Below are 15,158 nucleotides of genomic sequence, written 5' to 3'. Positions count from 1 at the left end.
CTGCTTATCTTTGTAGAAACTTTGGGTTCCTTTGTAACCTCTATTACATGAACTACTTATCTGTGGTTTTAATTGAATCTTCCTTTGGGACTTCTCAGAATTTCAAAAGAGAAGAGCAGAACTTCGTGGTACAGAATGAAATCAACAATATGTCTTTTCTTATTACGGACACCAAGTCAAAGATGTCCAAGGTATTACTATAATCTGTTTTACTTTCTAGAAAATGTCTGAATATAACGTTCATTAGTTGAATTGGTTGATATTTTTTAGATCTTTTGAAGGTTTGTAACTGGAATTTGATGGATTTGATAATATGTTTACTGATTAAACACACATACACACACAGTTTTAAGGGTACCTGGGACTTAGTGTAATCAGGTGTGGCAAGACATGTAGACATGGAAATGACTGTCATGGAGGAAGAAGATTTTACTCACAGTTCCCTGGAAACAGAAGGCACAGCGTATAGTGAGGACACATGGGGAAGCACCAGGGTCAGCCATGAGGCGGAGGGAGCAAGGAGAAGATGTGGACAAGAGCCTTTATTATGGTTTCTGTGGAAAGGAGCAGGTGAGGTAGGGTAAGCAGGTTTAGCATTGGCTAGCTTGAATCATTTCAGTGGACTCTGGGGTATAGGGACTGTCCCTAGTTGTCTGGTACCTGGCCCTGGGTGATGAGGGCAGGTGGATTGAGATTCAGGTAAAGGAGATGATTGGAGGACAAGGACTCTGAATTGATTGGTTTGTATATGAAAGGCGTGCTTGCAGGCAAGTAATTTTCTGTCTCTAGGAATTGACTAACCCTGGGAGGGGCACTCAAAGATCAGCAGGGCCCACGATGTCAAAGCATCAGAATAAAAAGACATGCTTAATATACACACATACTCAAAACATTGCCAATCAGTATAATATACATATAATTAGTCAGTAATATGTATTCATCAGAGGAAATGTATGTACATTTATGTGTGTCAAATAAATACACCGCAAAATAATTAGCTGCATTGTTTAAGAACCACATGGATGAATTCTAAGTTCTCACATATGAAATGGAAATTTTTGTTTTCTCCATCACTCATGTTGGGGACTGGAGGACCTTTCAAACCACTGAAAAATATGTGCCTTTATCTTTTGAATTACCACTAAGTAAGAAAATGAATGTATTAGATGGGGTAACACACAAAATATGCTACCAAGTGGCCAAAGATGCAAAACAGTGTGGCACTGTGGCCACGGAAATCAGTCTCGACCAACTCAATAAATTATGGGAAGAGAGATGAACCCCAAGAGTCCATCTGACTGGTTTCATTGGCGACCACCAGGATAATAAAATAGCATCACCCTTTACTCTAGTCTTATTCAGAGTTGTAAATGCCATGTATTTGATACTATTACACAGGAACTCAAAGCTAATGCTGGCTGAAGCTTTGCATGACTAGAACAGTTGTCCGACTACCACAGGCTATTACTCTGTGCGTCTGTGCTCTTGAAACACTCATAAAAGATGATAAATTTTCTTTCCTCTGGGCACACAGTAAGCCTAAAGAGTGAGGAACTGCTCCTTCAGAAGATGCTATACTAAGAGTATATATTTCACAGGGATGTTCTGAACTGAAAACTGTTAGTGAATTACCCTGCTTTGTCAGTGTGTTGTCAATTTAGGCCAGTGTGAACAAAGGCATAGAGAGAGGACATAAGAGGTCAGTGTTTTCTTTTGGAGGATGACAATGACTCCAGTGTATTATCAAACTCAAGATAAATTAAAGGTCTTCAGAGCAGAGGTCTGCACACATCTATACAGACATCCTCTTCCCTGTTTTCCATCATTCTAGTCCAATGATTCTCCAAGCATACACTCAAAGCATTGTACATCCTGTAACCTACACTGAGGCATCTACAACCATTGACATTTCCTCCTATTTTCAGGAAAAAATCAAAAGTAATGGATAGGAGCATCTCAAATTTAATGTCCCCCCCCCAAATTTTGTTAACCCTTTTAGTCTTTTTTTTTTTTTTTTTTTATACATTTTAAAGTAATAACTAGGATTATTACTTATAACATTATACCAGAACATATAAGATTTTTAGAAATTTCATGCAATGTCTGAAACATTTATATTAACATATTTCCATACATATTTCCATACAAATAACCCTTTTAGTCTTTTACCTATGACTGCTAACACTCCGAGATGAGATGGATGGCAAATAACAGTAATATTGATGAAAAATTTAGAAATCAGCGACTATGCCTTGCTTGTTTGCTTTAGAAATTTTTTTTTGCCTGCATATGTACTTGACATTTTATATTGTGTAAGTACTATAAACCTTTTTTCCTAGAAAAAATGTTTCTAGTTCAAACAATGGAGTCAAATATACTAACATGTTACATATATTGTTTTACTAAAGTAATCATGATGTGCATGTGTCAACATTTGGACAGATTTGAGAGTCACTGGTTGGTCATAGCAGTGTCATAACTGCAGTTTTTACCAGTATCACTGAGGTTCTCAGCTGACCACGGATGGCAAGAAGGATTCAGAAGTGGGAGGTAATCAGGGGATGAGTAAGTTCTCTCCCAAAAAGCTGTATCATTTGGGTCTGGTGTCAAGAATGGATACCAGTAGGGTGGCCAGAGGTCTTACATCTGAAACTGAAATGAACAGAGAGGTGTTCCCTCCTGAAACGCTGAGAGCAGAGAGATGCAGAAAGCTTCAGGGATTTCTGTGACGAGACCTTAAACCATCTGTCTAAGGCGTCAACGGCAGCCGATAGAGCCACCCTCCCAGAGTCCTGCGGGAAAAACGAACTCCTTTTGGCCAGAGATTGAGACCAAATGCAAACACCAACCAAAGGACAACATTGTCACACATCAGTCTTCAGCCAGTCGCTCGAGCAGGGATAATCACTATTTGTATGGCGTGCCATTTCCCGAATTAGAAGAGTATAAAAGTTGGCCAGCAGACCGATTTGGAATAGGAAATCTGGGATAGAGAAGCTCATTTTGACTTAAAGCAAAATATATGTAGCCCGGAGAGAGGCCAGTGCATGTATAATTGGCCATGATACTCTGGGAGTTCTATTTTTCTTATTTTTTGAGGAACCTCCATGAAGTTCCACAGTGGTTGAACCAGTTGGCATTCCCACCAGCAGTGCACAAGGGTTCCCTTTCCTCCACATTCTCACCAAAACTTGTAATCTCTTGTCTTTTTGATGAATAGGCTCACTTTTATCCTTCATATATCTAAATTTTCATAAATCATTTATGATTTTATGTCCATTTTTTGGGAGGGGGGTTGTGGGCCATTTTCTTACAGGAATATTAGAAAATTCTTCCCTTTTTCTTGGTCCTCTATTAAATTTTAGGTTATTTTAGGTGAAATTGTTGGAGCTGTATTTGTGGTGCGTGCATGTGTCTGTGTGTGTGTGAGAGAGACAGACAGACACACACACACACACATACAGACACACACACACACACATACAGAAGAGAGAGGTCATTTATCCGACTCTCCTCCTTAAATATGCTGTTGACAGAAATAATAAACCATCTGTAATAGGAATAGAAAAGAGTTTTATTTGAGCCAAACTGAGGACTATAAGCCGGGAGACACAGATTCAAGAAGCAGTTGAATTATGTTCCGCCGTACTACCAAATGGGGGAGACTTACAAAGGCAAACACTGCAAAGTTACGTAAGTTATTTGTCAAAAATTATGACTGGACCTGGCAAGAAGTAAGTGTGCTTGTTAAGTAAGGATTGGTCGAGGTCCGAAATAGTTGCGTAGTTACCAAGGAGATCTTGAGACTACAACGCTACAGCTGGCAGCTGCTAGCAGATGTTGTTTTGAGAATGGCTGGTGGTGTCCTTGAGACTGGTACAGTTCAGAAAATTCAAGTTCTCTGTGATGCAGGATCGTGTCTCAGACCACATTCACAGTGGCCGCTGAGCTCCATTTTGGATGTCTGAGCCACAGTTACTCTATTTTAATTTTTTAAATGCATTTGTTTCTTCAGTGGTTAAAGCAGATGCACACTGCATGTTTGATGGGTCACGAAACAGGCTGTTCTAATTAGCGTAAAATTTAAGTTAAATCATGTGTAAGCCAGAATGACTTTCCCAGACCTCAATATGTGAAAATTTCTTCCTTCAGTGCCTACATATTGACCATGTTGTTGTGTATTCATATCTGATTCAAACGTTAGGATTGAAAATGAACTATGCAAATTCAGTAGTTTTAGCGGTTCTGTTCAAATTATTGAACAGCTCCTATGAGTAAGGCACAGTGCTTGGTTCTGCATATACAAAAAGGAACAAAATAGGTTTGGCCACTTCCCTAATGGAGCTCCATAGTCTGGGGAGGAAATCGGCACTGAACAAGGAAAAACCAGCCCTTATAGATGTACATGAAGATATTTGATTGCTCGTATATTTAATTTCTTCATACCAACAGTGGACTATGTCACACATAAAAGTTCAAAGATTTATTGACTGTTCTTTTCAGTTTACAGATTTCCTATGGTATAGAAAGCAAGATGATATTTTGAGCAAAAGTAGGAATTAATTTATCTAGTACTTCTCAAAACTGAGCAGTGTAGAGTTGCCTTCAGTGTTGATTTAAATTATTTTTATTATAAGGTTGCTTAAATATTTATAACTATCAAGCCAGGTATAAGCTCCTTCTACTTTTACAACAGTAAAACCAAAAGACCTTTACAAGTTAAAATCAAAGAAAACTTCAGCACCAGTAAAATTTAGACTTTAATGTATTGAGTAATATTGTTTTGCAAAAACTAAATTACCAGTATTGGGTAGAAATATGTTTGCATAATTTATATCAATTTCCTTAATTTTTAGGATGGTGGTTCCTCATTTGGGTAATTATTTTTATCAGTGTGGTTAGGTTTCCTTTTAGCAAAGAGCTCATGTAAAACCACTGATTCATTATTTTTATGGGTTAATCAATTTAATAGTACAAATAATTATTCACTGTGCTTTTTCTACTAAACTTACTGAGAGTACTCTCTTACAAATTGGTACAGATAAAAGCGGGATCCACACAATAAGTACATCTCTTTGGAAAGTGAATATGATTCTTATTACTGTGGTTCAGATATTATAGGTTCGATATATCAATATATACTATATATGTAATAATATAATACATTATATAATATATATTATATTATTAACATATCAGCTACCATTGCCATATGATTTCAGATGTTTCAGTACTTTCACTTTGCAAAAAACTTCTTTCATTATCATGTTGTGATATATTTTGCCTTCTTTTGGGGAAGGCAAATCATTTGTATATTAAATGATCTTCTGAATTTCTCAGCCCAAAACTGTTACAATATATCATTATCATAAAACTATCTTCAATGTTTGATTTATTACTACAAAGAAATTTAACATGCATGAAGAAGTGGATATGGGACAGCTATTTTCATTTTAACATTAGAACATGTCCTCTTAATAGAAAGAAGAACACTCACTACCCAGTGAAAATTAGACTCTGTCATTGGAGGTGACCCTGGCACAAGCATAGTTTTCAACAAAATCACTAGAGAACCCTGAAGTATCATGGCTGTTCTCAGTTGTAAACAGGTTATCCAGAGATAATCCTGAATATTTATGTAACACTGATTAGTATATTATGTCTAGATTAAGGCCCTGGGGAGACGAGTGTTCAGCCTGTATAAAAGGCAAATATATGAGAGTTTTATATATGCCGTGTGTGTGTGTGTGTGTGTGTGTTGCAAAGCAAGCATTTGTCAAAGCAAAAACCATTTATTCTTAATCTTTTTTTTCCTGTTAACCACCAAAAATCATAAAACATACAATATCTGAAATTACCATGGATTTTTCATGCATCCATATGCCTCTCTAAAATTACAACGTGCATTTTCCTTCTAAAATTATATAGAGGGAATTCCCTGGCAGTCCAGAGGTTAGGACTCGGCGCTTCCACTGCCGGGGGCCCGGGTTCAATCCCTGGTCAGGAAACATGATGTGGCCAGATAAACAACAACAACAAAAAGAAACAGAAAAATAAATAAACCTTTTCTCTTAAAAAAAAAAAAAAAAAGATTATATAGAAATGCCCACCAGTAAATTCTAGTGATTTGGGAATCTGAGAGTAGGACTTAAAATCAGCAAGAGATGCCGAGAAGGAAAGAGAAAGGGCATCCTCAATAGGATTCCTAAACAGTAGGGACCAGCGGGAAACGAGGAAGGTGAAACTACAGGCAGGTTAGAAAAGGCTCATAGTCCTATGAGACAAGAAGTCATTGCAGATTCCAACACTTACCTTTGTTCTGTAGGCAGCTGTTTCTGATCAGGAACGGAAGAAAATGAAGCGCAAAGGAGACCGGTATTCCATGCAGACCTCTCTTATCGTGGCAGCTCTGAAGCGATTACTGCCCATTGGCTTGAACATCTGTGCCCCTGGGGACCAGGAGCTCATTGCTCTGGCCAAAAATCGATTTAGTCTGGTAAGGCTCCTGTTCCTACCAGCGGGAATGATCATGCAACCTCCAGATGCTCATGTGTTTGGATTCCTTCGTCTCACTGCTCTATGTCAATATTTCATTTGCATTGAATGCTTTATTAAGCAATTATTCTGCACAGGCCCTAGGACTCAGACATGAAGACTGCCTAATATTTTTTTTGGAGGCTGTTTTTATTTCTAAATTACGTTAATCACCCCCAGGGCATATTCAGAAACCAAATAGAAAAGATGGCAACAAGTCACTGGTAGTGGAAAAAAATGGATTTCATATGAACTCCTATATCAAATTTGTGATGAGAGGTATCTGCAGATTTATGAAGGGTGATTTTGAATGTTAGATGCATAATGTATTGTGCTGATCGTCGCTAGATACGAATTTGACTTTTGAATCAGCAGCTTTTCTCCTTTGTGAGCATCAAGATTGAAGTTCTCAAGATTTCTTGATGGTCTCTGGTTTTCCTCTTCATGGTTACACAGAGAGGATGCAAGTTTTCAAAAATATACATTGGGGTTGCTGTCTTTTATTCATGTAAATTGGAGGACATGTTCTCCCTCCCATGTTCCCACAATGAAGCACCTCTCTACATATCCAGAGTTTGAGACCCTACCATGAGCAAATTGAAGGGAGACTGTAGGAAAGGGAGCTGCAGAGATGCAGGCCCATTGGCTTTTGTCTAATATTTGCTTCTCAGGATATGCCCCTCATTATTACTGGATCCTTGGGGATGTTATTGGGTGCTAAAATGACTTCATGGAGATTTCAGAGAATGCTGGAGACATACTCCTGTTTGAACCCAAGGGAACATGCTTCTGCCCTACTTCTTGTGAATTGGAAGTTCAGTTGTCTTGAGTCTAGGGCACTTTCACTGGAGTTAAATTAGGTGGTTGTCTTGTTTCAAGTCACAGCAATATCAAAAAATTATCTGAGCGATAAGCCCCAGATATTAATTATCTGAGCGATTTAATACATTTGTTGCATGTATTAAATCCTATAAAGACGTTTGTTCAAACATATACTATTTCAAGAGGTTTATTTCTAATGACTTGTGACAGTCGATGCATTATAAGACTTCATTTAGGTAACATTTATTTCTTGACAGAAAGACACTGAGGATGAAGTTCGAGATATAATCCGCAGTAATATTCACTTACAAGGCAAGGTAAGCCAATGTTATTAGAAAGCACACTTAGCACCTATAAACTAGTTAATCTCTCTTTAGAAGGGTACTACAAATAATGTTACTTTAACAAGTAAGGTAGTGAAAATATATCATCTTAATCAGTCATTATCCTGCTTGCAAATCCTTTTGTATTAATGACTCTCAAGATAACAAATGATGTATTTTTAAAGTAGATCGTTGGAGATTGTCAAACTTTGAAAAAAGATGTCGCCAGTTGAAATAAAGGTTGGGAATTTCCTTCATATAGCTGAGTTGGAGGACCTTTGGGACATGGAGACGGGTGTCTATGAAAATTTGATACTTTACACCTAGTACTCAGAAATTAAATAAGTGTATTTGAGTCATTAGTACATACGAGGTAGCAAGAATTAATGTAACAGCAAAGCCAGTGTACATTTAGAAGAGAAACATGAATGGAAACCAAGATAACACATACTTTCTAATGGTGGGTAAAAAATTTGCTCGAAGTAGTTTTTGTAGTCCAAGTATTTACCATTATTTGGAAATGCTTTCATAGTAGTGGATAAACTATTAATTTGTTTATAGGACCTGTTATGTAATATGAGAAGTCTAGCAATTTATTATTTTGACTCAACTCTTTGCTTCTATTCAGATGTCCCTTCTGAGGATTTTTTTTTTAATTGTGAAAATGTCCAAATGTCAAAAACTAGTGGCTATAGTATAATGTATCCCTTCCTGGGTATTAAAATATTTCTTTCCAAAGATCCAAACCATATTCATTTTCTTTTAACACTTCGGAATATAATATGATAAAGGTGCGACATGCTTTTACAGTACTCACAGTGCACAAATATTACTTAGAGCCAATTTCATGTGTACTTTGTTGTGTACTCAATTATCCATTGAATTTTAACTTTAACAGAGTAGGAGATTAATTCCTATAAGAGCATGATCTCTTTGCAGATAGCAAAAAGATTTTGAACATTATTCAAAATGTTCATAAAGGCTCCAGCTGAACCTCAATTTTATACTACATGCATGGGCATTTGAGGCAATCACGTGCCCCTGAAAAGATCTCGGGAGCCCCAGGGAATTCGAGACCACACTTTGAGAACCATGGTCCCACATAGAGACAGAAAGTATTCACTACCTCTTAAGAAGGGGTTTATACCACTCTCAGGAAACAGTCAAATAAAAGTTATGTCTTGGATAAGCAGGAGGAAATTCTTCCATTATATTCTAGAGGTTACTTGTAGAGATACTTTGGACAATGTATGCTGTGTATTGAGGAGTCAGGAGGAACAAGAAGAGCTGAAAAGGATGCATATTTATAATCAATATTTCACCTCCAAACGAATGAAACCTGAAAATAAAGGCATAATGAATACTTATTCTTTGTGACATTTCATTCTATATTTTTTACGCCAGGCGTAAAAATAGGCCCCAAGGCCCCCATGTATATAAAAATAGGCCCCAAGGCCCTCGTGTATCTACAGACTTGCAAGCAATGAGTTCTTTTGTTCCCAGCTCCTTCTTGAATACATTGTCTTGAAATTGTAAGACTGGTAATCCTGAGGACAAGAGGGGGTGATTGTATATTAGAAAGAATAATATCTAGAGGTACCAGAGTCCTCAGATGAAAAAAGTATATGGAGGAAAGCATTTTGTTTTATCAGAAGACAAATGGTGTTGACAAGTCGTTCAGTGCACAAAGCTCTATCTCTGTTTGCCTCTAAGATGAAAGTTATTTTTAACATTTCAAACTACACTTTCTCAGGCTAGGAGTTGTGAAGTTTTAGATGTTGTTCATTTACTTCTGCTTCATTGCACTCCGTCTCCCATTTTTAAAGGAAATATTTAGTGGGAGGAGAAACATACGAGTATTGCTCTGCCCGTTTTTAATGACATAGTTAATCTAAATTATTTCTTTGAAATGCTGTATCCCTGGAAAGATGCTTGTATTTGTCAGTTTCTATGGTTTAAAATAATATTTCTTAAAAACATTCAGAATCCCGTTGTATCTTTCACTCAGGAAATTTGACAGTATTAAAAAGTAGAGTCTGTAGATTGTTTTATTGTAAGAATGTGATTTTGTAGGCCTTCGTTGCTTTATATTAATTGATATCTTTGTTTCAGTGAGACTGAGCTCTGTTGTAGAATCCTTGTATTTATAGATAAATGTGATCCTATATCATTGCCTCTAAAGTAAATATGTGAATCTCTCAGTGTCTGACTGTGAAAGGAAAAGAGAAAGATAAAAGATTGCTTTGCCTATTTCCTTTCCCTGACCATCTCCAGCTCATCCTTAAATCCTAGTTGAAACTTCACTTGTTTAGGGAAATCTTCCCAACCACCAACAGATTAGGTTAAATCTCCAGGTACCTTATATTTCTTTCTAGTAGCCCTTGTCACAACTGTCAATGTTTGTTTGATGTCTGCCTTCCTCACCAGACGATAAATTTCATGAGTACAAGGTACTTAACTTCTCTGTCTTGATCTCTGCGTCATGTTTTCACCCTGTGCTATGCTCAATAAATAGCTATAGATTGACTCTTCAGAAGTGGGTCTTCCCCTCTTTACACTGTATTTTTTGAACATTTTTCTTTTTTTCTGCAGGTGGAGGATCCTGCTATTAGATGGCAGATGACTCTTTACAAAGATTTACCCAACAGGACAGAAGACACTTCCGATCCTGAGAAGACAGTGGAAAGGGTCTTGGATATAGCAAATGTGCTTTTTCATCTTGAACAGGTTAGATTTTGTGTTGATTCAATCACATTTGCCTTAACCATAAAAAATATTTTTTTAAAGGATGTGTGTTAACTTGTTAACTGTGGGCCAGAAAACATATATGTCCAGCATGTTCATTACCAAGAAATCTATGACTTGGGAGTCCTTAGTATCTAATCAGCAGCATTTCCAAGCTTGTAATTTCTGTAACCATCGATAAATAATGTATTTGGGGAGATCAAGGCCTCTGTTTTATAGTCTTTTTCAAAATATTTCTAAAATTAAACAGATAATTTAAATTATATAATTAATTTTAAGCCATTCTAACAAAAATTTCAGGAGTTACACCTGATTTCAAATGTTTTATAACTGTAGTATTTTTCTATTGCTGCTCATAAAAACATGTTTGAGATACTATCTTTCCCTGGTCTGATATTTGAATTTTGAATTTAAGGTCACTTGTTTAACCTTTCCTTTTAATATTTTTGAGCTAATTTTTCTCAAGTTCAGCAATATGTTACATTTAGAGAAGAGCAGTGCATTGGTATTAAAGCCATGTGAGAATAATGTTTTTATATCATTTTTCAGTTGTATTCTATTTTAAGCTACAAAGCTTCCTGTGTATTTGATTTTCTTATTTATTACCTTTGCTCAAGAATTCCCAGACCAATAATATCTGAAATGTCATCAGTCAGTAGATTGTATTTTTGTATAAGGGATCTTCTGGCTTAGGTAAAATATCTGCAACACAGAGACAGTCTCTGTTTCTCACGAGGTCCATTCAGCAAAATAACACCAGACTGAGTGTGCTCAGTGTAAACCCAAGAGTGTGCTCTGTCCCTGGGTCTCCATGACAAGACCTACCTGACATGGAGAGCCAGTTATTTTACACTGAACATAAAATAATGAAATGCCCCATGTCACCTCAGGATGTTGTCATCTGAATGTTTTGCAGAACTTACTAGCATAGCAATAATAAGTGTGTTTCTTTGATTCCTATTTTATATTAGCTGATGACCTCCTGTCACTGCCCTGGCCAGTTAAATAACCAAGGGGTATATCTAATGTAGCATCCTCTTAATTTCATTCTTGCTTACTCAGATGCCCCCCAAATGCTAATAACTTCTCCAATGCCATGCAATTTATCGCTACACCTGATGAGATTAAGCTAGGATACTCTTATACCATATGGCTATCGATACGTATTTACATTATGTAACACCATAATATTCATAATATAATATGATAATAAAGTATTATTTAGGCAACTTAATGGTCCCCTAAATATTTTCATGAAATATTAAATAAATATAAATGATCATCCATCAGCAGATGACAAGATTTGAGGTAATGAAATGTTAAGTGACATATAAAGTCATAGAGTTGTGTCTCCAGAAGTATATACATATTTAGGAAGATTACTCAATGATAATTAAATGGCTCCTAGAGGACCATTTCTGACAGCATTACTCTACCATGAGTTTTTAATTCTTCCTGGTTTTCATGCACATATCTGGATTTGCTTGAATGACTTTTAGATACATTAAATGAAGTTTATTGAACCCTGTTTTATTATAATCATATGTTATATACTCATAAATACATGTGATCATAATGAATGATGTTATTTGTAAAGTGGTGAGATTCATTTTACTGAGCAGCTGTTTATCCCGTGAACATTTATTGCATGCACTACCGTATGGCAGCATTGTACTCTGCTGGGGACTGAATTCTGTCCCTCTACTCAAGTGGCTTGTGCTCTAGTAGAGTATATGGCCACATAGATAAATATGTAGTGATTTAGATGTGCCAGGATACAAAGTGTACTGAAGAGAGAGTAAGAGGAACCCAGACTTACTCTAGCCATGATGAGGGTGATCCCTGTGTAAACCTTAAAGAAGTAGGAATTATCTAGGAAAAGGTAAGAGGGTCAGATTTTCATGGCCAAGTATTCTTCAAAATGTTAAGAATATGAGTAAAAAGAACTCATCAGTTATCAAAGAATAGAAAAGAGTGGAAGATATCTGTGTGCAGAATTCATGCCTTTAATACCTCTATTCTAATATTTATTTGTGAGTCATAGAATAGTTTGCAAAGAATATTTTCATTTGCCACACTCGGTGCAAAAATAGTGGGTGCAGAGGACCCACTTCACTTCATTTGGCTCAAGGGTCAGCGACCTTTGCAATTGAACATTTTGTACCGTACATCTGGTCATTTTTCTTAGGACAGTAAGCTGTCTCCTTGGAATTTTCTAATACTCAAACTCCAGACAGGCTAACACAGCAGCAAACCCAGGTGTTCAAACAGTTACAAGACACATCTTGATGTTCACCTTTGGATCACAGATCTTAACAACATCTAGTTACTTGATTTATAGGAAAATTCACTATTTAAGGTCTTTCCTTGTTAATTATGTTTGTTGACTGTCACCCATGTTGATCAGAATGCCATATGCTAGGTGAATAATACTACCCTTGATTCTGTTTTCACCTGCAGTGTCTCAACAATGTTTTGTTTTGCTTAATATAACCAAGAAGAAAATTGAACTGGATAATTATAATAAAGTGTTTATTGATCCTATAGAAGGAAGAAGATCACAGAAATAAGTGCTTTCAAATTATACAAATTGCTTTGTTAAAATTTCCAAACCACTGTAATCCAAACATTCTTAATGTTTTCTTCAGGCATTATTACATTCATATGTTGACCTTTTACTGCAAAGGATAATAAATTTAGTTTTACTTTTTTAGCTAACGTAACATTTTTATTTCTTCCAGAAATCTACATGTATGCGCCGGAGATATTACAGTCCGGGAAGTACAGTGTTCAATTGCCTAGAAATTACTAATTAATGTAGAATTCTATGCTGGGATTTTTTTTCTCTCTAATACTTACAATTAATCTCTTTTTCTTCTTGAAATTCCAAACACCATTAGCTAAACACATACCTTGCTTGCATCATTTACTGCAACTTTTGAATTCTCATTTGTCCCTATCTAACAAAGTAATTATATATTTTAACATTTTTGCAAAATTAAATTCTTTTACTCACTCCTACTAATGTGTTCACAAAGACTTGTCATCTCTCCATCCTGTGTTATGTTAAGGAACAGTGGACTTTTCATTAGAATTTTCTTTAACTGCCTCTATTTATGTTTACTGTTGTAGCTCTTATGATAAAATTAGTGGAAATGGGTAAATAAATAAGAATAGGTTGTTTTGCATAGGCAAAAACTATGTTTTGGCACCATAACCGAATTCTAAAAAGGATACAAAATTGTTTTATATAGGATAGTTTTCTATTTCTTTGATTTTTAAAGATGACATAGCTTCTAAAGTACACAGTGTTGGGAAAATATTGTGTTTTTACTAAGGAAAATATTTAACATTTGAAACTATTTCACATTTAGCATTGGGTAACTTGGAGGACATGGGTTTTCCCATAATAATTGTAAGGTACTTTTGGAATTGAAATCCTAAAAGTTCTTAGTTAAAAGATGCAGCTGTATTTTTGGGGGCCTTTGGGGGGTTAAATACGTGTGTCTTTGTGTCATTCTACCTCAGGTCGAACATCCTCAGAGATCGAAAAAGGCCGTGTGGCACAAACTGCTCTCTAAGCAGAGGAAACGGGCAGTGGTTGCCTGCTTTCGGATGGCTCCTTTATATAATCTGCCAAGGTCAGAATTTCTTTAATGTTTATAATGGATTAAAGTTATTCTTCCCCTAACAAGTGATAGGAGGCATCTACCTTAACGCGAGTACAGTAGTCCAAGAGAAGGATGGACAAGATTTATTGGCCCTTCTGTGTAATACTTGACTTTGTTTTCCTTTGTTGGGTATTCTCATTGGTCTGTAAGAGATCATTATTAAATGACGTTTATTTTTTATTGAAGTATAGTTGTGTTAGTTTCAGGTGTTTCAAGTGATTCAGTTATACGTATATAAAAATCTATTCTTTTTCAGATTCTTTTATAGGTTATTACAAAATATTGAATAGAGTTAGTTCCCTGTGCTATACAGTAGGTCTTGTTGTTTATTTTATATATAGTAGTGTGTGTATGTTAATCCCACACTCCTAATTTATCCCTCCCCACCCTTTACCCTTTGGTAACCATAAGTTTGTTTTCTATTACTTTTAAATATTCAGGAGGATCTGCTCACATATGTGAGGCAGGATAGAGTAACTAGGAACTCAGTCTCGGGGGTCAGACTGCCTTGATTTGAATCCTGACCTCACAGCTTACGGATGCATGACCTTGGTCAAGGTTCTTACCTGACTTTGTTATAGTTTTCTCAGCTGTACGGTAAAATTTGCCTCATAGAGTTGTTCAGGTTATTTAATGGGTCGAAGTATACACAGTGCTTAGAACTGAACGTAACACGAGCAGTGTTAATTGTTGTTTATTATTTTTGTGATTATTTAACCTTTGGGGAAAAGAGCTGATATGGAACTAACTTATGGGAATAATATAAACACGTTTGACAGACCCATCAACCTTCTCCTAGAGATACAGCAGATATACTTGTTAAGAGAAAAGTAACCCGTGGCATTGAAGTCTAGCCCAGGGTACCATTTCAACCTTCTTGTGATTCTCCTGAGAAACTGTGCTGTTTCCCACTCTGAGCTTTATACAAGTGGCATCATCCGCATGTCTGTTAAACAAGGCTCAGCTCAGCTGCATCTCTTTTTTGGACCATCTCTGACTAAGCCACGCCCTTCTACTTTTTCCAAGTTGAAAATGCTTCCTCCTATTTGTTTCTAGGGCACTT

The 15,158-nt window shown here is 36.3% G+C and overlaps 1 protein-coding gene across 1 annotated transcript in view; it reads left to right on the top strand.

Annotated features, from left to right (window-relative positions):
* The window catches only part of RYR2 (ryanodine receptor 2), a 740,642-nt gene that overhangs the window by 622,894 nt on the left and 102,590 nt on the right, over nucleotides 1-15,158 (top strand). The window contains 6 exon segments of the mRNA XM_036828245.1: nucleotides 99-191; nucleotides 6,326-6,496; nucleotides 7,614-7,673; nucleotides 10,272-10,406; nucleotides 13,166-13,201; nucleotides 13,953-14,065. Coding sequence (XP_036684140.1) covers nucleotides 99-191; nucleotides 6,326-6,496; nucleotides 7,614-7,673; nucleotides 10,272-10,406; nucleotides 13,166-13,201; nucleotides 13,953-14,065 — 608 coding nt within the window.

This window comes from Balaenoptera musculus, chromosome 16 (assembly GCF_009873245.2).
Source record: "Balaenoptera musculus isolate JJ_BM4_2016_0621 chromosome 16, mBalMus1.pri.v3, whole genome shotgun sequence".
In the NCBI taxonomy this organism is placed as follows: domain Eukaryota; kingdom Metazoa; phylum Chordata; class Mammalia; order Artiodactyla; family Balaenopteridae; genus Balaenoptera; species Balaenoptera musculus.
Note: the sequence above shows the minus strand (reverse complement) of the source record. Positions and strands in the feature narration are given on the sequence as shown.